This window comes from Myotis myotis, unplaced genomic scaffold, assembly GCF_014108235.1.
Source record: "Myotis myotis isolate mMyoMyo1 unplaced genomic scaffold, mMyoMyo1.p scaffold_m19_p_8, whole genome shotgun sequence".
Lineage (NCBI taxonomy): Eukaryota > Metazoa > Chordata > Mammalia > Chiroptera > Vespertilionidae > Myotis > Myotis myotis.
Genome location: NW_023416390.1, coordinates 50,889,399 through 50,910,366, shown reverse-complemented (window position 1 = coordinate 50,910,366; position 20,968 = coordinate 50,889,399). Strand labels below are relative to the sequence as shown.

General features: G+C 40.3%; 1 protein-coding gene across 1 annotated transcript in view; it reads left to right on the top strand.

Moving 5' to 3' along the window:
• CSRNP3 (cysteine and serine rich nuclear protein 3) overlaps positions 1-20,968 on the top strand; it is a 177,856-nt gene that overhangs the window by 104,813 nt on the left and 52,075 nt on the right. Inside the window, exon 4 of the mRNA XM_036320840.1 lies at positions 9,653-9,823. Coding sequence (XP_036176733.1) covers positions 9,653-9,823 — 171 coding nt within the window. The remainder of the gene's footprint in view (positions 1-9,652; positions 9,824-20,968) is intronic.

Below are 20,968 nucleotides of genomic sequence, written 5' to 3'. Positions count from 1 at the left end.
CTTAGGTAGTACTGAGTAGCTGATACCTTCTATTCCATGGGACACATAGAGAAGGCAGTCACCATGTAGTCACCAAGGTTCAAACTATATGTAGCTCCCTACATGCCTTTAATTTTTCCAAATGGAAGAACAATGTCCACAGGCTCCTCACATATGTGGTAAAGTGTACTTTACTGAGCTCTTATTTTATATCTTTTCTTGCTTTGAAATTTTTCATCCTTGTGCTTTTGTTCTACTATTTTTCTATTTCCATGTTGACTTTGTATAATTAAGGCATTAGTCATTCATCTCTGCTCTATCTAGAGTTCCTGTCTCATCCATAGACTATGGACTTTTTGATTATAGAGAGAGTCAGGCCCCAAAAAATGTTTGCTGAGCCAATGCTGTTATAGAGCATAATGAGTATAATTTTACCTAATGACTTAGTGCTAATTTGTCTGAATCATGAAACAATGTCTATGTCACAGATATATTGCTATTTTTAAATTTCTCTGTATCAGAATGATGTTTAGAAATATTGCATTAATTAATTTGATCACAAGGATTTTCAAAATGAACTTAAAAATATATTTTGTTAAAATTGTTTTAATAGTAGCATACTTAGTTGTTTTTTTTTATTAATTTACATTGGTAACAAGTTGGATAAATTGGTGTGGAGGAATGTCATGACTCTTTGCTTTTGTGAAATTCAATTTGAATGGAGAAACTTCTCTAAATAGTGGGTTTCTGACCTTTAAAAGATTATATGAGTTTGGTGTGACTTATTTCTATGTAAACCCATTTTAATCTTTGCAAGCAGAACCATCACTGAAACTTGAAAATCTAGATATCTAATCTTACTCTTTATTATTTTACTAATTGCTGCTTAATGCAATGTCAGGCAACTATGTATTGTCCTCTGCCTTAGGTAGTAAAAAATCTATACCTTGCTTAAGGTGGTGATTTATTTTAAAGAATATCCAAAGTACTGTTTTCTACTTATTCTAATTCTAAAATCTTTATTTTCTGCACAGTATTTTTGGCAGGATCCCAGTGCTTAAACGGGAATGGCCCTAAAGCGTGGCCATATTTTATTCTGATGACCATTTTAGAATACTTTATAAGACAAATGTTTGCAAACGTTCCTTTCCCTTCAGACCATTCTGATGATTCTTCCGAAGGAAAAGGATATCATATCTCTTAAATAACACTTGCTAGTCTACTTTATTATTCAGTCAGAAACTTCATAAAAGACTGAAGTGAAACTTCTTAAGAGCTAAGGAGGAAAAAAAAATGTGTAATCTTCCAATGCTGCAGTAATAATTCTAAATTCTTCACGTCTGTGTGGTCTTTTATTCTCTTAATGTGGTAAGTCTTGCCAGTCATCCAAGGAATCAGTCTAAGTACTGTTCTTTAGTCTTAATAGCAAGCATATAAAATAAATTTTTTATTGGTACTTTTGTTGTTAGAGTGGGAAAAATAGGCTTACAGCAGGCACTTGATCAATTTTCAGCAGTTTTAAAAGCCTTATTATGTTCTCGGTTGACTTTCTCCACTCTTGCTAATTAAAAGAGCTTCCTGAAAGTTACTTTAGGGAAGGACTTTGGACTCCAGTCCATATGTATTTTATTACACTATGTTGCCAAATACCAACCAGTGATCAATGTTTAGAGTTAAGTAGTATTTAAAAAAAAACACAAAAAAACAAAAAAACAGTTGTCTGTTTTTAATGGATATTAATCCCCAGGGAGGTAACAGAAAATTTCTTGGGGTACCCCCAGCCAGAAAGAGTCATAAAGAACCCATTTACCATTAGTAAGTAGAGTAGCCATCCATCCCTATATCAGCAGGGCATAAATTAGTTTAGCCTTTGCAATTTGTACACAGTCAGAGAAGAAGGTTGGGCATTAGAGGCACCAGGAGGCCACTGCGTTTATCATTACTTCAGGTACTTGGGACTGCATTACATCAGAACCTGTTCTCATATTTTGATAAGTAGATAAAGAAGAGAGGTATTCCTCTTACTTAAAATTAGGCTACTCGTTAGGAGCTGATCCAGAATTAGACTCCAGATTGATGACCATTCATTCACTGAGCAAGCACTGGAGTACATAGTCAGTCCATGAAGAATCTCACAGTAAAGGGTGAGAAAATGTCACTGAAATTAGCAGTTGTGATACAGTGTAAGAAGTACTGCTAAACGCATCAAGCAGGTGCTATGACTGGAGAGGGGTCACTTAACCCAGTGTGGTGCTGGTCAGAGAATATTTTTTGGAGAAAGTTTGGGTCAGTCAGGCCTCTTGGGCAAATTACCTAGATTTCTGAAACTTCCATTTCTTTGTAAAAACTACCTTATAGGATTTGGGAAAAGATGACAGAGAATAGGTACAAAGTATCCGGCCCTGATGGGTACTCACTTAAAGGCTGACTATATTATTATAAATGGAACAAGGAACCTAAGCTATGTTTTAGGAAAGACAGACACTGTTTTGAGGAAAATGTACTCAACCTAGAACCATTCTAGTTGAGCCTTCACCAAGCCACAGAGTTACAGACAAGGCATTTAGGGCAGCCGAGTGAGCACTGAAGAAAGAAACCCTTAAACATGGTTGGGATGTTCCCATAAGATGCAGTAAGGCCCTTTGGCACACATGGCAGAAGAAACTGAGGGAGCCAGAAAGAAGCCTTCCCTAGGAAGTGGGTAACCCTGGTAGTAAAGGGAACAGGAGGCTACAGATGTCCAAACTTCTGTCGTGCTTTGAACTAATGTGGTCACAATGAATAATTTCTCCAAGTTCTGGATAGCCACCCAAGCTGGGGCAGTGGTACAAGTCACCAGAGCAGAGGTTCTAAACTGAGAGTATATGGATAGATGGCTTGCATTTGTGCTTTTCTGCACTTTTTTTTCTGGAGAAAACATTCAGTTTTTAAAATATATTTTTATTGATTTCAGAGGGGGGTGGGAGAGAGAAACATCAATGAGGAGAAAGAACCATTGACTGGCTGCCTCCTGCATGATCCACACTGGGGATCGAACCCACAACCTGGGCATGTGCCCCTGACCAGAATTGAACCAGGGACCCTTCAGACCGCAGGCTGACTCTCTATCCACTGAGCCAAACCAGTTAGGGCAAAACATTCATTTCTTTCATCAAATTCTCCAACTACAAATCATCAAGGTGCAAAATAATGAAATCCTAAGCACATAAAGTAATTCAGAACTTTAACTCAAGGTCACAGGCAACTCCAGCACAGGAACACATACATAATTGGGGAACCCTACAATTATTTCCCAAATAAAAATGCTCATTAGGTACGAGTGCTCCTAGGGTTCTTGGCTTAAGCAGACACCTGGACAAGAGAAGTGTATTTGGCCAAGTTGTGCTTTGCTTCTCACATTGGCAAGTGACCAGCAGCATTTTTCACATTGGTGGTTCCCCATTGCAACACCTTGCGGGATTTTACTTTGTGAAATCATTGCCAAATCTTTATCCTCTTGGTGGCAATTACGTTAATTTCTTGCCAAATGGGTTCTAGTAAAAATGGCCCCAGTATTGTGGAAAAATATATCTTTTTGTTGTTTAGAGAAATGCATAAGCATTCTGAGAATGTGTGGACTTATAAGTGTTCGAGGCATTAAAATCTAATGCCAACTTCTTAAAATAATGGTTATCTTATTTTGGCAGGGGCTACATCTTATAGTCAGTGTTTGATAATAGTGTAAGATCAGTAATCATGTCAGTATTAGGGGAGAACATCACCGATTACTTAAAATCGTGGTTTAGAAAAATTAAGGATGAAAGGATTTAATACAACTAAGTTAGGTAAAATTGTATCCTGATACTTAGGGACACATCTGGATAACTAAAGATATCATACCAAAGAATAAAAATAACACTTTTTTTTTTTTTAGCTGAGCTCTCCTTTCTTAAATATTAGAATAAAACCTATACACCATTGATTGAGCAGCTGTCCTCTTCATCCTCTACCTGGCCCAGTAGATAATCTGGTTGATGAAGTGTGACATTGTAAATAATCTTGCTTTTGCCAGCTAAGCTCTTCCCACCTGCTACCACAGATGAGCCACACACCAGTATTTTCATCAACCTGTTGGCAATGCCTTTCATCTCATCATTTGCATTTGGTGATGTCCCAGCCCCTTGGTGATTGAAGCAGTCAGCCTTACCTTATCAAAGTAGTTAGAATAGAAATTTATCATAGTTTGTTAGCGTTTTGTATTTGCTGGAAGAATTTGATGAGAACACAAAATAAATATTTTGTTCTTTGACAAGTCGTGAAGAAATACCCCCATGTCAGGTTGTGTAACATGCCATCTCACCAGGCAGAAGGGTCTTTGTTAATGACCTTGCAGCTAAAGATCACTCTGATGCTGATTAGCTACAAAATTAGCAAGGAAGCAATACAAGAAAATAAAGGTTAACCCAGGGCTCTACCTGCCTCCCTTTGTTCCGGAGAGAGGAGCAGGGAAAGCTCCTGGTTGGGCAGCCTCCATGGAATAAGGACCTACCAGGTAAAATGACCTGGGAATTCACAGCTCACCACCTGTTTTTTCATCAAGCCCGGGAAGAGACGGCATCTTCCTAAAAAGACATCCCCATTACTATACAAGGAAATTCTTACCATGACAAAATTACCTCCTTTTAAATATATATTTTCTGCATCAGTGATAGGCCAAGCCTGACCATTACCTATTAACCACCACCCACCTGTCACCTTTTTTGTAAATTCTTTGATAAATTTATGATTTACCCTCATGATTGTAAATGTTTTATTTACTATGTTTAATCTGATTGGTTAGGGACAGAAATATTCTTGTATGGTAGTCAGTTGGTAGGTGGCATTTCTTATGTAACTGTATTTGTTGATTTCATAGTCATTCTATTTTCTCACCAAGAACCAAGAGCACCAGTTAGGGTTGTCAAAAGAAATGCAGGATGCCCAATTAAATCTGAATTTCAGATAAACAACAAATAATAAGTATAAATATATCCCAAATGGTATTTTTTAACCTCAAACTCAAATTTGTCTGGGTGGCATATTTTTATTTGCTAAGTCTGGCAACCCTAAAGTGGTTTTTCTGCAAATCAGATGACTTGCTCCTCAAAATTGAGGGATCCATGATATTCTTAAGGCATTTTTCCTGTGGTCATTTTCTTAAAATACATAGCAAAGCATCAGGAAATAGGGGCAAATGTCAGAAGAAAAAAGGATTAAACACTAGATGACTATAAATGGGATAGTAAGAGCTCAATGTGTTACCTATGGAAGCTATGAAATATTTGGGATATCAAAAGAGTGCTACCCAAAGTTTAGCTTCCATTCTTCTTCCAAAGGCATTGAAATGTCCATTTTTATCTAACTTCTTGATTTGGAAACATTTATACTTCTTTACTACTTTTTCATTAAATGTGCTGAGATTCCCCTGAGCAATGGTTACATCTAATACAAATATGAAATAAGTCTATATGTTAATCAACAACAACAGATATCCAAGATCACAGAGTTTTAAAATAAAGTAGTTATTGATTAAATTTGACAATAGAAAGGGCATGTGGGCACAGGAAAAGAGGAAGCTGTCCAAGTGGTGAAATCAGGGACCATATTAATAAATGAAAAAATAAGATAAATCTGTGTTAGCCAAGGAGAGACTAGTGACTTTGAAATGCAATTGAACTTATTGAAGCCTCTGAGTGAGTCTCTGGAGTATTACCTAATTGGGTGGCTCCCTGCCTACTGGTCATGTAGTTGAACGATCAAAGCCTGGCACCTGACCCAAGGTGGGCTAAAACGTTCTTCACCCCTTGAAACATTAAACTTGAAAGGCAAGACATAGAGAACAGTTGTTGGGCTTAAACTTGGTAATAGTAGCATTTTAGAGAAAAGATCAAGGAATTTCTAGTCAGAATCCTAGAAGCTGTCCTTATTCCTACATTTCCTCAGAGGAAATGCATTTAGGTTTTAGCTCTGTCTCAGATTGCATGAACTAGTTTAGTATCTTTTCAACAGATGTCTTTGTGCATAAGCTAGCTAGAATTGGCTTTTAGGTTGCTTGCAAGCAAAAAATATATATATGACGTTTTGAGGTCAATGTTATCTCTCATTTTGATTCTCATTCAATCAAATATACCCAGATATATTGTTAGTCAGGAGAGAGTGGTGAATGAGATGAACATGATTTCTGCTTCATGGAGCTTTCAGTCCAGCGAAGAAATGAGACACTGATAGAGAAATTGAAGTGTGGAAATGGAAAGGTTTCATTCATTCATCAAACACATATTTATTAATCTGCTATTATATATAAGGCATTGGCTGTGACCCCTGGAACACTAGTAAAGAAAACAAAGATCTTTGCCCTTAAATATTTTAGCTAAAGACAAAAATAATACACAATAAACATTGTTTTTTTATGCAGAAACACATAAATAAATAACATGGATTTAGAAAGTGGTGAGTGCTATGGGAAAATATTTTTAAAATGAACCAAGAAAAAGGCCTAGCTGCCAGAGAGAAATGGCAGGGTGGAGAAACTGAGAGATCATTCGAGCCAAAATATTGACAACAGGGTCAGTGGCTCAAAATGAAGATGAAGAGATTAGCCAAAATAGACTGTTAGGGACTTTATAAGCCATTTGAGGATTCGGACTTGATCCTAAGGCAATCCAAAGCCACTTAAGAGTTTTAAACTACAGACTGACATGTTCAGATTTGCATGTTAAATTTATCTTTCTGCCAGCAACCTGGAAAACACATTGAAAGCAAACAGTAGTGGATGGGGAAAAAAAATAATTAGGAGGCTTTTGTCCTAGTCCAAGTGAGAAATGGTGATGCCCTTGACTAGCATGTGTTTTTTGAATTGGAAAACAGTAGCTGTGTCAAAAATGGCCGTTATCGGGGTTTAGATTTTCAGCTGCTCACATTTAAAATAAATGAATACCTACCCAGCTTTATCTTCTGCCTAAATTCTTGTATTCTTTTCTTCCCTAGTGAGATAGTATAGATGATGTAGCAGGAAACCGCTCCACTATTAGGTCTAAACCAAGGTTAAGATACTGGTAAGCAGTAGGTCATTTGACCCTCACAATTTGTGATGACATCTTGTTACACTCACATTTTTTTAAAAGGCAGTGAAAGCAGATAGATATTATGCTTGGTTGTTGCACAAGTAATTTAGCACTTAACCAATTTTATGGGTATAAGGTTATGCCCTCCTGTAATTACTTAACATTTTTATTTTAAGCATAGGCACTAATTCTACTCTAAGCAGGCAGTGTCTTTTTTTTTTTTTTTTTTCCTTTGACATGGGTCTGGCTTAGGCTTTTTCACTCCTGAAAATGTATATAGAAGTTATATCCAACCTTCAACTCCATGGTTTAAACTTTAAAGTCTTGCAGGTTCCAAACGTAATAACAAAGGGGGAAATGACTTTTAATTCTCTTATCTCCCCTCCCAAGATTTGCCCTCTCATTCTTGAGGAAGTGACAAAGGTACTCATCTCACCATATTGGAACATGGTTCCCTGTGGCCCAATTTAGTGTCTTGAGGACCCTGCCTTTATAAGGAAGCTGGGGAAGCTTAATGATGTGGTTTTTAACTGTTCCCTTTGCAATATTTTATTATAAAAATGTACTTAAAAATAGGTTTTCATCTTGTATTACTTTGTGTCTTGGAGTTTCTACCTCATGAATTTATTTGCATCTTGTTTGAAGTGAACCATTTTAAAATTTATATCCCGTCCTACTTTTATTTTAAGAACTTACTTAAAATATCTTTCTCTTTTCCATGCTCAGATTTGCATAAACACTTTATTCATTTCACACTCTTTTAGCTGGAGAAAATAATATACTAATCTGAATAGTGGTAAAATAAGAGTAAGAATAAAGATTTTATTCTCAAAAGTGTGGACAATGCAATATCGTCTTATTGCGATCAGTTTTCTCCGTTGTTAATGTAAGTGCAAAAAGACATGGATTACTAGAACAGGCTGCAGAACATGAATTTGGGAGTGTTCACAATTCGATGGAGCTCAGCATAGCGGATGGGCAAGTAACATATTCTACTCCCTTTTATATCCCCTACTCCACCCAAGGAGTCAAACATATTCATACCAGTTCCTCAACACGTGTGTAGGTGAGTGGAGTACATTGAAATCAGTGATAGACTTAGGAGACATCTCATACATGTCTAATAATTTCACTAGAAATCACATCACGGATGGCCTTTTGACTAAGAATTGAGTGCAGGGTTATGTGACTCTCTATGGCTGGTGTGTGGACATACCCAAGAAAGGACAAGTCCAGGGAGAAGCTGCTGGAGAGCAGACTAGAATGAGACAAGTGGTCCTCCAGTTTGAGTGCGCATCAAGATCACCTGGAAGCCTTCCTGAAGCACAGAGTGCTAGGCCCCGCCCTCTGGGAGTTTCTGATTCAGATGAGCTAGAGAGGGGCCTGAGAATTTGCATTCTAACAGTCTCCCTCCTGGGTGATGCTGAGGCTGCTAATCCAAGTAGCCCTGTGTGAAAGAAAACTACTGAATTAGGTGCTGAAGAGCTGGCCCAGCTAAGGGGATCTAGGTAATCTGCTTGCTCTGTGATCTGTGCAGAGGAGGGGTAAGTTCAGAGATTTCTGAGAGCAATAGCTGGATAATGTAACTAAGTGGGTTTCAGAATAGCTTTAAGGGTCTTGCTTCCTACTGATCAAAGGGCTGATGGCTACGCTCTGGCAGGAGAAGGAGAGAATGGCTTCAAGAACTCAAATGAGAATTCAAATGAGCTGACATATGGGATGGAAGACAGAGTGCATGGGATTGACTTAATAACACTTTCAGATAAGTTAATCTAATTTAGCAATGTAAAGCCAAGTACATACGTCTAAGCTAATTTATACATAGGTTTTCTCCAAAATATCCTTTCACTGCAAGGAAAGTTTCTGTCCTTTAGCTGACTGTACATACGTCAAGGTAAATGGGGAAGGTGCAGAAAGCCCCAGGACGAAGGGAAAGCCCATTCATCCTAGAGAAAGGACTTAAGAGAAACCATGCCCTCACCTCACCCATCACCAATTAGTGCTATCTCCCAGGTAAACAGCCTTAGATAGTTCCTGAAACAGTGGCAACAGCTTCAGCAAGCAGGTATCATGGGAACACATTGCACCTTATTGCAATATTGAAATGGAAACTACCTAAAATTTAGAACTGGTTTCATATGCTTCACTGTACTCAGCTAATTAGGTTCTTTCATTTCAAAACTTGAGCATGGCATTTGTGCATACTTATCTGTGTTTCTTCCAGATGAATTTTTTACAAGCAGTAATCATTTAAGACTTTGGGGGACACTGGCATTTATTTTCATTACAGAATTTCATGGACTCCAGTGGATTTTCTTAATTTGCCAACAAAAGGGAATAGAGGTATTCCAATAAGAGGAACTATGTCCCCCCAAAAATGGTACATTTTGGTAAGCAAATGGTCAAATGCCCATATTTAATGTAAAGTCATTTTTGTTAATTTGAAGATATTTTTTGAGAAAACCTGCTTGGTGATCTTTCCAAGGTAAAGCTCATGTATAAAAAGCCACTTAGTCATGACTCTGGGGACCTTGGCTGCACATCCAGCGGTCACATATTTCAACGCTTTGTTGCTCCCATTCCTGTTCCAGGTACATGTGACAGCGCTGCAGCTATGAGTGGAATTTTAAAGAGGAAGTTTGAAGAAGTTGACGGCTCCTCGCCCTGCTCCTCCGTGCGGGAATCTGATGATGAAGTTTCCAGCAGTGAAAGTGCTGACAGTGGGGACAGTGTCAATCCATCCACCTCTAATCATTTCCCCCGTGAGTACAGAATCCGTACCTGAAGCCAATTGTCTGGGTCTGCAGTGAAAATAATTGTATCAACTTGGTCATTTTTTTTAGCCTTCATTACCATTTTTTTTTTATAATTGACCTAAAAACAGATCATGATTAAGTAAAAATGAAATATGTCGGCGGCAACAGTGGATTCCTTTAGGTTGCTGTTGGCAGTGGATTATTTGGTTTTGTTGACCAACTGATTCAATGGGGGGAAAAAAAAAGACATTTTATTATTACTTTTTGAAAGAAGCACTCTACTCTGGGAGTAGATGGGAAAAGACAAGTAAAGGCACAAAATAATTTATCCTCCTATACCTGACAATATTCTGGGGAACTGAAGGTCTAGGTTAGGAAGAAAAGGAGCTCAGCCAGCTATGCATTAAGAGAGCAAAAAAACAGCAAAAATCTCCCAAGTGTGCAAGTACATGCAGTTTAGTCCTCTTTCCTACTCACCCCTTTATTCTCTCATCGCCAAGAATAATATCTAAAAACCACAAAGAAGAAAAAAAATGTTTGGTTTCTCTTTGATTTCTTTTCTTCCACACTGCATATTCATAAAGTAATACAACCTACAAGCTAAAGGAAACTTACTAGTAACAGATAAATAATCTCATAAATAGATTTTTTGTTTCTAACAGGCAGATTGTAATATATCATATCATGATAGATAACTAGTCTTAGTTTTTTTTTTTCATTTTTCAATTAAGTGGCTGAGTATGTTAATATGATTCTATAATATAGAATTTATTTTGGAAATATGACAACCCAGAAAACTGAAAGAATTAACCATATTTTTAAGAGGTGATAAGGTACTCAATAAAACTGTTGAACATGAAACAAATATACTAAAATCAACATTGTTCCTTTAAATAAACAAATCTAATAGAAATTATAGTGAAAGAAAAAATAATAATAAAAAAATAAATTATAGTGAAAGAGCAATTTCAACTATTATAATGGGAAAAATCACAAAATATTTAGGGACAAGGTTATTGTGTGATGTAGGTAATTTAAATGCATTTACATATGTTATGAGGATATGATCTTATGTTCCTGACTCAAAAGAATTTTACCAATTTTTTCTTAATATCAATAGTGATAATAACAATGACATTATCAACTAACACGGTTTTGTGAAGATCAACAGAGCAGATGAGATAAAAACACATGAAAGAACTTTGTAAAATGTCAAATTCTAAACACATGCTATGACAAAAAATCATAGCTAACATTTATCGTATATATGTTATGCTCCAATGGCTTTATATAGCCATCCTAGAAGTACCACTCCCTTCAATGTACATAGGATACAGCTGAGGCTCAGAGAAGCTAAACATCTTGCCCCAAATCACACAAGATTTGAACCTAGAGATACATATATTTGTCCCACTCCATAGTCTTCAACTTTTTCATCATTCCATTCTTCCCCTTAATTATATAATATTGAACATATCTTTAAAATATTATCTACACTAAAAAAGAGAAAGATGCAAATTGACCCCACCTTCATGACACCCACCAGCCAATCAGGAGTGAGTATGCAAATTAATCCCAAAAAAAGATGGCGGGTTAAATTGCATACGCAGGTGCCAGTGGCTGGGGGCGGGCGGGATGCTGACGTCATCACGCAGGCCTTCAGCACCGCTCCAGGCCTCTGTGCAGCGTGGGAAGGCTGAAAGGTAGCTCTGGCAGGAGCGAAGGCTGTGCTGGCAGCCAGGGGAAGGAAGGCCCATTCTTGCATGAATCTTCATGCATCAGGCCTCTAGTGAGTTATAAAAGAATGCTTGAATTAGTAAAGAGAGGTTACCTTTCTGGTTATTATGATAAGTAAAGCTTTTCACATTAATTTATAAATGTAAGAGTATGATCTCAATAAAATTCTCAACTAGATTTTCTTAGAAAGTGATAGAATGATAAAATCTATTTGGAAAAATAAGCTAATAAGAATAAAGGGATATTTTTAAAGAATCCATAAATGTGGAAAAGCCATTCTAGACATCAAATCATAGGAGAAAATTATATGATTTAACTTTTTTGATACTGGCTAGATCTAAGAAAGTATGGAAAATCTCAACATGTTATATAAAAGAATTTAATATATAAAAATAGAGCATTATAAAACAACTAGAGGCCCAGTGCACAAAAATTTGTGCACTCAGGGGGAAGGGGGGGTCCCTCAGCCCGGCCTGTGCCCTCTTGCAGTCTGGGACTCCTTGGGAGATAACGACCTGCTGGCTTAGGCCTGCTCCTGGGTGGCAGAGGGCAGGCCCAATCCCTAGGTGCAGCCCCTGGTCGGGCTCAGAGCAGGGCCGATTGGGGTGTTGGGGCCCCGCCCCCTGTGCTGCACAGAGCAGGGCGGATCAGGAGGTTGTGATGCCACCCCCAGTCACGCTCAGGGTAGGGCCGATTGGGGGGTTGGGCACCGCCCCCTGTCACACTCAAGGCAGGGTCGATGGGGAGGTTGCGGCGCCACCCCCTGTCACACACAGAGCAGGGCCCATCAGGGGGGTTGGGGCTCCTTACCCTGTCACGCATGGAGCAGGGTCTATCAAGGGGTTGGGGAGCTCCCCCCTTCACACACAGAGCAGGGCCCATCAGGGGGTTGAGGAGCTTCCCCTGTCACTCAGAGAGTAGGGCCAATAGGGGAGTTGGGGTGCCGCCCCCTGTCACACACAGAGCAGGGTGGATCAGGGGGTTGGGACGCCGCCACTGTCACACTTAGGGCAAGGCCGATGAGGAGGTTATGCCTCTACCCCATCACACACAGAGCAGAGCCCGTGGGGGTGGGGGGGGGGGGTTGTGGCGCCACCCTCTATCACCCACAGAGCAGGGCCGATCAGGGGGTTGGGGTGCCACCACTCTCACACTCAGGGCAGGGCCGATGAGGAGGTTATGGCTCTACCCTGTCACACACAGAGCAGGGCCCGTGGGCGGGGGGGGGGGGGGGGGGGTTGGGGCGCCACATCCTGTCGCACACAGAGCAGGGCCGATCAGGGGGTTGGGGCACCGCACTCTGTCACACACAGAGCCGCAGGGTGATCAGAGGGTTGGGGAGCTCCCCCCGTATCAGGCACAGAGCAGGGCAGATCAGGGGGTTGGGGCACCTTCCCCTGTCACAAACAGAGCAGGGTGGATAGGGAGGTTGTGGCCCCGCCCCCTGTCACACACAAAGCTGCAGGGCCATCAGGGGGTTTGGGCGCTGCCCCCTGTCACGCTGATCCTGGTGCCTGGAGGCCTCGCGGCTCCGCTGATCCCGGTGCTGAGAGGCATATTACCCTTTTACTATATAGGATAGAGGCCTGGTGCATGGGTGGGGCTGGCTGGTTTGCCCTGAAGGGTGTCCTGGATCAGGGTGGGGGTCCCCACTGGGGTGCCTGGCCAGCCTGGATGAGGGGATGATAGCTGTTTGCAGCTGGTCACACACCCTTCAGGGTTGGGGTCCCCACTGGGGTGCCTGGCCAGTCTGGTGAGGGGCTGAGGGCTGTTTTCAGGCTGGTGGGTGACGGAAGCTCCCAACCGCTCCTTTTTTTCTTTTTCTTTTTTTATTCTGGGCCAGCTTTAGCTCTTAGGCTCCAGCTCTTAGGCCTCCGCTGCTGAAAGTAGGTATCTGGTTTGTTTCGGTTCGAAACAATGTATAACTCCAGCTCTGACTCCAGCTCTGAGATCCCAGCTCGCTGAAAGCTGGTTTCTGGGTGGTTTTTTTTTAGCTTCTATATTTGTTAAAATGTTTCAAACTGCCGGCTCAGAGGCCTGCAAGGCAGGCGGGAAACATTGGTTTCCTCCGTCACTGAAGCAAGCCAGCCTCATGTTAGTTTTAAGCTGCCTGGCTGCCGGCTGCCATTTTGGCTGACAGTTAATTTGCATATCTCCCTGATTAGCCAATGGGAAGGGTAGCGGTCGTACACCAATTACCATGTTTCTCTTTTATTAGATAGGATGCGAAGGGGAAGGTGCATTTAATAAATTTAATAGAGTTTTAAAATAAAGTAACTTAGATACACATCTCACAACATATACCAAAATACATTCCAGATGGATTAATTAGATAAATTTTCTTAAAAAAAAAAAAAAAATCATGGGGGAAGGTGCATATTTTCCAGACATTTAATAAATCATTATATGAGCCTTGAAGTAACAGAAAAATCTCACATTGCAATATACTTAACACATTTAATTATACAAAAATATTAAACTTATCGACTACAAAAACAGCTTAAAAGTAAAACAATCCATATTGGAAAAAAATATTTGCAGTTAATATGATATAAGTTACTTTCTAGATAGAGTTTTAAAAAATACATTTTTTCAAGAAATATTAAGACACACACTCTAAGATAATCTGTATCCATGATGGCGAACCTTTTGAGCTCGGCGTGCCAGCATTTTGAAAAACCCTAACTTAACTCTGGTGCCGTGTCACATATAGAAATTTTTTGATATTTGCAACCATAGTAAAACAAAGATTTATATTTTTGATATTTATTTTATATATTTAAATGCCATTTAACAAAGAAAAATCAACCAAAAAAATGAGTTTGTGTGTCACCTCTGACACGCGTGTCATAGGTTCACCATCACTGACCTATATCATGGAAAATATGATTAGAAAATATTTTAAGCATCTCATAACAATGGTAATAATACAGATTAAAACAATAATTACGAGCCCTGTCCATGTGGCTCAGTTGGTTGGAGTGCCGTCCCATACACTGAAAGGTTGCAAGTTTGATTCCCAGTCAGGACACGTTCTGGAGGCAACTGATCAGTCTTTCTCTCTCTCACTCTCCCTTCCTCTCTGTAAAATCAATGCAACTCAATAATCATGGAAATTTCATCTCCATGAAATTAGTGCTCCTTTATTCAATGAAAAATACTAATACTTAAGTGCTGGTGAAGGTAGCAGTGCAAATCATAGGTACATATATCGTTGCTATTGGTGGTAGTGAAATTTAGAAAGCACTTGGAAATATAAAAGCCAAAATATTCATGTCTGTAAGTCTATATTTAAACTAATTTATCTGAAGGAGGAAACATCACAAATAAAGGGGAAAGACTCATAAATGAAAATGTTGGTGCTTGATGGTAGTACCAAAAATCATGGGTTGAAGGTGGGGATGAAAAAGGTAGCATCTAAGAGTGGGGAAGTGATACATTAAGTTATGGTAACATATATAATTTATTTATTTTCATTATATTTATGAAAACTTTATGACTATTTAAAAACCAAAACTTACCTACACTGTCAGAAAAAGTCTATGTATGCATAAGAACAAAGAATGCTAAGATGCCCTAAAAACTGAAATTGATTTGATTTGTTAAAGTATTAGAATTATGGATTAATTTTCATATTTATTAATTTTCATTTCTGTTACTATTCTGTGCATCCCACAGCAAATAAGTTTTAAGTTTAAACTAAAATTAGTTTAGATTGTGTACGTATGCAAACAGCAGATTGAAATGTCATGATCAGCTCAATCAGGCAGTACTTTATGATTTCTGCATGTAATCATGTAACTAATAACGACTTTTGTGTTATGGCCAACAGAAATTATCTTTTCCATTGAAGAAAATAGATATACTTTAAGATGTCCAAAAAGGTTTTGAAATGTTTGAGCTCATTATTTATTATCAGTGGCAGTTAGTAATGATGAGCTTACTAAATTGCTGATTTAGCTTTGTTTTTGTTTTCTTTCTTTTCTTTTTTCCCATCACCATTTAGACCCCTATAACCTCTTCCACCTCCACCTCCACCTTTGCTGATTTAACTTTGTATTAAATAAAATCCAGCAGAGAGTTTTCATGATTTTTAAAGATAATTAAATGACTGATTTAATTAAGAGTGTGATTTTTATTTAATAGTCTGCTAAGAATGAAAATATAAAAAAATCTACCTAGAATATTTACTGTATAAAAGATCTAAGCATGGCCTGGCCAGCGTTGCTCAATGGTTAAGCATGGGCCTAAGAAGTAGGAGTTCACGGTTCGATTCCTAGTCAGGGCACATGCCCAGGTTGCAGGCTCAATCCCCAGTGTCAGGTGTGCAGGAGGCGGCTGATCAATGATTCTCTCTCATCATTGATATTTCTATCTCTCTCTCCCTCTCCCTTCCTCTCTGAAATCAATAAAAATATATTTTTTTAAAAGATTTAAGCATGTTAACTAACCAATGTGAGAAAAGCAGTTAAAAGGGTTTTTGTTTCTATAAATCTATTCATATTATTGCTAGTACAACGATTTTTGCACACATTTTTAGAAAATGTTTCATTTACTTTTCCATCTAGGTAAAATGTGTACTTACCTGCAGTGGTCTTATCTATATATAAATCTATGAACATACACTTTTGGAAGTGTTATTATTAAGGAATCCTCTTTGTTTAATATATTTCCCTACTTTCAGAAATAAAATGATGATCTTAGAGGAAAGAAGGATTTTTGATGGCTATGAAATGTGTGTAGCATGAAGAAATCAAATTTACTTTCACATTGAGAGTATTAAAAATATGGTTATTTAAATCTCACTCATCATGAACTCATCTTTCAGGTTTAAAATATTCTATGTACTTGGTGCTTTATAAGCACTAACATATTGCATAATGACATTTTGTTATCATCACAGATACAGGAATTGATAAGATTATTTGGAACATGTCAGTAGGCTATCTTAGTAGGAAATGCCATGCTGTTCTAAGCTTTCTTTCTGTAAAGATATTCAATTTGCAGCACATCACATTATGATAATGAAAGCTTCAAAATGCAAACCAATAAAGGTTTATGCCTTTTTCCTTGGATTTCTGAGATTTGCCAGACAACCAGCATACCTAAGAGCGATCAACCAAGGTCATATCTTATACTTCCCTTGAGACAGAAGCGGCTGGATTCTGTATTGCTGTGGAACGTTTTGCTTCATCAAATCCCTGTGGAGCTATAGCCAGTCAGCTTGTACTTGAGCACTGTCGAAAGGAGAGCTACAGAGAAGCTAGAGAGGACTGATATTTTCTCCTGTCTTCTCGAGGTTCTTGGCACTTCACACGAATAATGAGAAGCTGTGTGATGAAACATCCTTCCAGAGGAACACATTATTTTTCCTGAAATGGAGTGCTTCTACAAATAAATGTATAGTGTTTAGGAAGTGACAATATCAAGAAGTAAAAGGACAGATATTCTAAATTGCACCTAAAAGCAAGTATGGATGTCTTACAAAGGGATAAGATTTTCAAATTTATAAATACTTTTATTATCTTGAGCTCATTTGATATCCAAAAATTGTTGTGAATTAGGAGACAATATTGTACTCATTTTGTAAAAGTAGGAATTAACATTCAGGTGTATTTATAATATACCCAAGGGCTGAGATTATAACCTATTTTTACCTCACTCCCTCTCTCCCTGCTTCCTTTCTTCTCTTTTCTCTCTAAATACGCCGAGCATAAATATGCTACCATGTGCACCCAAGTCAGAGTCTTCCTCTGGTTACACATTTCATAATGGATTTGGAAATAAATAATCAATAGAAAACAGATTTTGACGTGAAACTATACTGTACTGGAAGTATGACTGAAATATATCTCTTCTCTACTGAGCAGTTAAGATGCCTTGAAGATTTAGATTTGGTTTCAACAAATATAGTGTATCTGTTACAGGCTCAGTGTAGGTGCTTTCAGACAGGTCAAAATGATAAACTACAAATAGTAAATACAACTTGGCGATAACAGTAACAGATCAAGTCTACCCAGCATTGTGGTATTAATTTAAGAATTTACTACAGCAAAGACAAATGTAGCGATCTACCCTTGAATTCGTGATTTTTCAATATGTGAGGAGTGTTCAGGCTGAAACTGAGCACAGTATTTTTAGGGAAAGTCTTTGATTGAGAGGAGGTGGGACCACATGACCCTCCAAAGCTCCTTTCTACTCTGTGAAAGTATAATTCTCAGAACAAGGATCAAATACCATCTTAAGTTAGAGTCATGTCCAAATAGGGAAAGATAAGCAAGTAAAAGACACCTCTGAAAAGCTACTATTAAATTAAGAAATTAGACTTTCTGCAGCCCCTTATGTTGAAAAGAACCCAATTAGCCAGGCCTTGTCAGACCAGATGGAACCAGTTGGAGATCTTCTACATCAGGTCACATATATAAATACCAGACATGGACCAGTTGAATCATTAGGTGTTGAGTTTGCTTTGCTGGGGATAAGGAAGTTCGGGAGTTCAGATAATTATGAGTGAAGGGAGATAGATATGAGCTGGTGGTCCTTTCAGAAAATACTGTAAAGCCCATTGACTGGAACCATGTAATTGTTTCAGATTATTTCATGCGAGAGATCCATTAATGATGAATCAGAAAGTTAACCATTCCTGCCTCCCCTGACGTTACTTAGACCATCCTTCAGGCTTAAAAATCTTCTCCTCTGCCTCCCAATCTCTCTGACTGTGAACTTCTATATGTACTACAAGGTTCATATCAAGTATTTCTTGCCCCATGAATTATTTACCAAGTCTCTCATTCTACTCACCCTCTTTGCCATTTTCTCAGAATCCCCTGGTATTTCACCAACATTCAAAGAATATGGTGATAGTTTTCTATCTCCTTCCATCTTAGTATTCCCCACAAAACCATGTCAGCAACCATGCCATGGCTCATTGGACCATCAGTCTCATACTTCCTTGATCACCTCTACCTATTCCAGTCAAGTCCTTGACCGCCACTTCACTCAGCTGCTAATGTCCACAGCCTTATCCAGAATATTTTCATAAACTAGAAGAGTTCTACAACTCCAAAATGTCAAATTCCAAACTCAGGCCATACCCCTTTTTCTTGCACTTTCTTCCTCCCCTTGTGTACTTTTATTTTTTACCTCCTCCTCTTGTTTTCCCAAACATAGCACCCACTTCTTGTCTTTACATCTTTTCCGACCCTTCACCATTTGCTCCATTAGTTCAGGTATTTTTGTTTTGTTTTGTTTTGTTTTGTTTTGTTTTAATTTTATCTGAAGGCCAGACTCTTGTATGTTGTTGTTTTGTTTTAACTTTATTAGCTTGGTTTATTTTTCCCTCTCAGAATTATTATTTTATTTATTTATCTTTATTGTTGGAAGTATTACAGATGTCCCCATTTTTCCTTCACTGACTCCCCTCCATCCTGCTCTCTCCCCCTCTCCAGGCCTTCACTGCATTATTGTCTGTGTCCATGGGTTATGCATATATGCAAGGCCAGACTCTTAACCATTTTTCTCCCAAATTCTTCAGTCCGTATTTCTTTTTTATTCAAAATACCTGAAAACTTAAAGAAGTTTTAGAGAAAATGAAACTGGCTCTCCGACATCCCCTGAAGGGTCCCAGATTGTGAGAGGGTGCAGGCCAGGCCGAGGGACCCCACTGGTGCATGATCAGGTCCAGGAAGGGGCTGCGGGAGGGCTCCAGGCCCCTCTCCCCTAGTCCCAATAGGCCAGACAACAGCAGCAAGCTAACCTACTGGTCAGAGTGTCTGCCCCCTGGTGGTCAGTGCAAGTCATAGCGAGCAGTTGAGTGGCCTTAGCATATCGTTAGCATATTATGCTTTGATTAGTTGAATGGCTGACCAGTCAACTGGACACTTAGTATATTAGTTTTTTACATATAAGACTAGAGGCCCGGTGCACAAATTTTTGTGCACTTAGGGGGAAGGGGGGGTCCCTCCGCCTGGCCTGTGCCCTCTCGCAGTCTGGGACCCCTCAGGAGATAACGACCTGCTGGCTTAGGCCTGCTCCCGGGTGGCAGAGGGCAGGCCCAATCCCTAGGTGCAGCCCCTGGTCAGGCTCAGAGCAGGGCCGATTGGGAGGTTGGGGCGCCGCCTCCTGTCATGCACAGAGCAGGGCGGATCGGGAGGTTGTGATGCCATCCTCAGTCACGCTCAGGGTAGGGCCGATTGGGGGGTTGGGGCGCTGTCCCCTGTCACACTCAAGGCAGGGTCGATGGGGAGGTTGCGGCACCACCCCCTGTCACACATAGAGTAAGGCCAATCAGGGGGTTGGGGCGCTGCCCCCTGTCACTCACAGAGCAGGGCCCATCAGAGGGGTTGGGGCTCCGTACCCTGTAACGCACAGAGCAGGGCGGATCAGGGGGTTGGGGCGCTGCACCCTGTCACACTCAGGGCAGGGCAGATGGGGAGGTTATGGCTCTACCCCATCATACACAGAGCAGGGCCCATGGGGGGGGGGGGGTTGGGGCACTGCCCTCTATCACCCAGAGCAGGGCCGATCAGGGGGTTGGGGCACCACCACTGTCACACTCAGGGCAAGGCCGATGGGGAGGTTATGGCTCTACCCCGTCACACACAGAGCAGGGCCGATCAGGGGGTTGGGGCACCACAGCCTGTCACACACAGAGCCACAGGGCAATCAGGGGGTTGGGGAGCTCCCCCCTATCAGGCACAGAGCAGGGCTGATCAGGGGGTTGGCGCGCCTTCCCCTGTTACGAACAGAGCAGGGAGGATAGGGCGGTTGTGGCCCCACCCCCTGTCACACACAAAGCTGCAGGGCCATCAGGGGGTTTGGGCACTGCCCCCTGTCACACTGATCCTGGTGCCTGGAGGCCTCGCGGCTCCGCTGATCCCGGTGCTGAGAGGCATATTACCCTTTTACTATATAGGATAGAGGCCTGGTGCACGGGTAGGGGCTGGTTGTTTTGCCCTGAAGGGTGTCCTGGATCAGGGTGGGGGTCCCCACTGGGGTGCCTGGCCAGCCTGGATGAGGGGATGATAGCTGTTTGCAGCTGGTCACACACCCTTTAAGGTGGGAGTCCCCACTGGGGTGCTTGGCCTGTCTGGGTGAGGGGCTGAGGGCTGTTTTCAGGCTGGCGGGTGACTGAAGCTCCCAACCACTCCTTTTTTTCTTTTTTCTTTTTTATTCTGGGCCAGCTTTAGCTCTGAGGCTTGGCTCCAGCTCTGAGGCTCGGCTGCTGAAAGCAGGTATCTGGTTTGTTTGGGTTCTATAATTGAAACACTGTTTCAACTCCAACTCTGAGATCCTGGCTGGCTGAAAGCAGGTTTCTGGAGTTTGTTTAGCTTCTATATTTGTAACAATGTTTCAAACTGCAAGCTCAGAGGCCGGCTGCAGCGTGAGGGGAACGTTCGCTTCCTCCGTCACTAA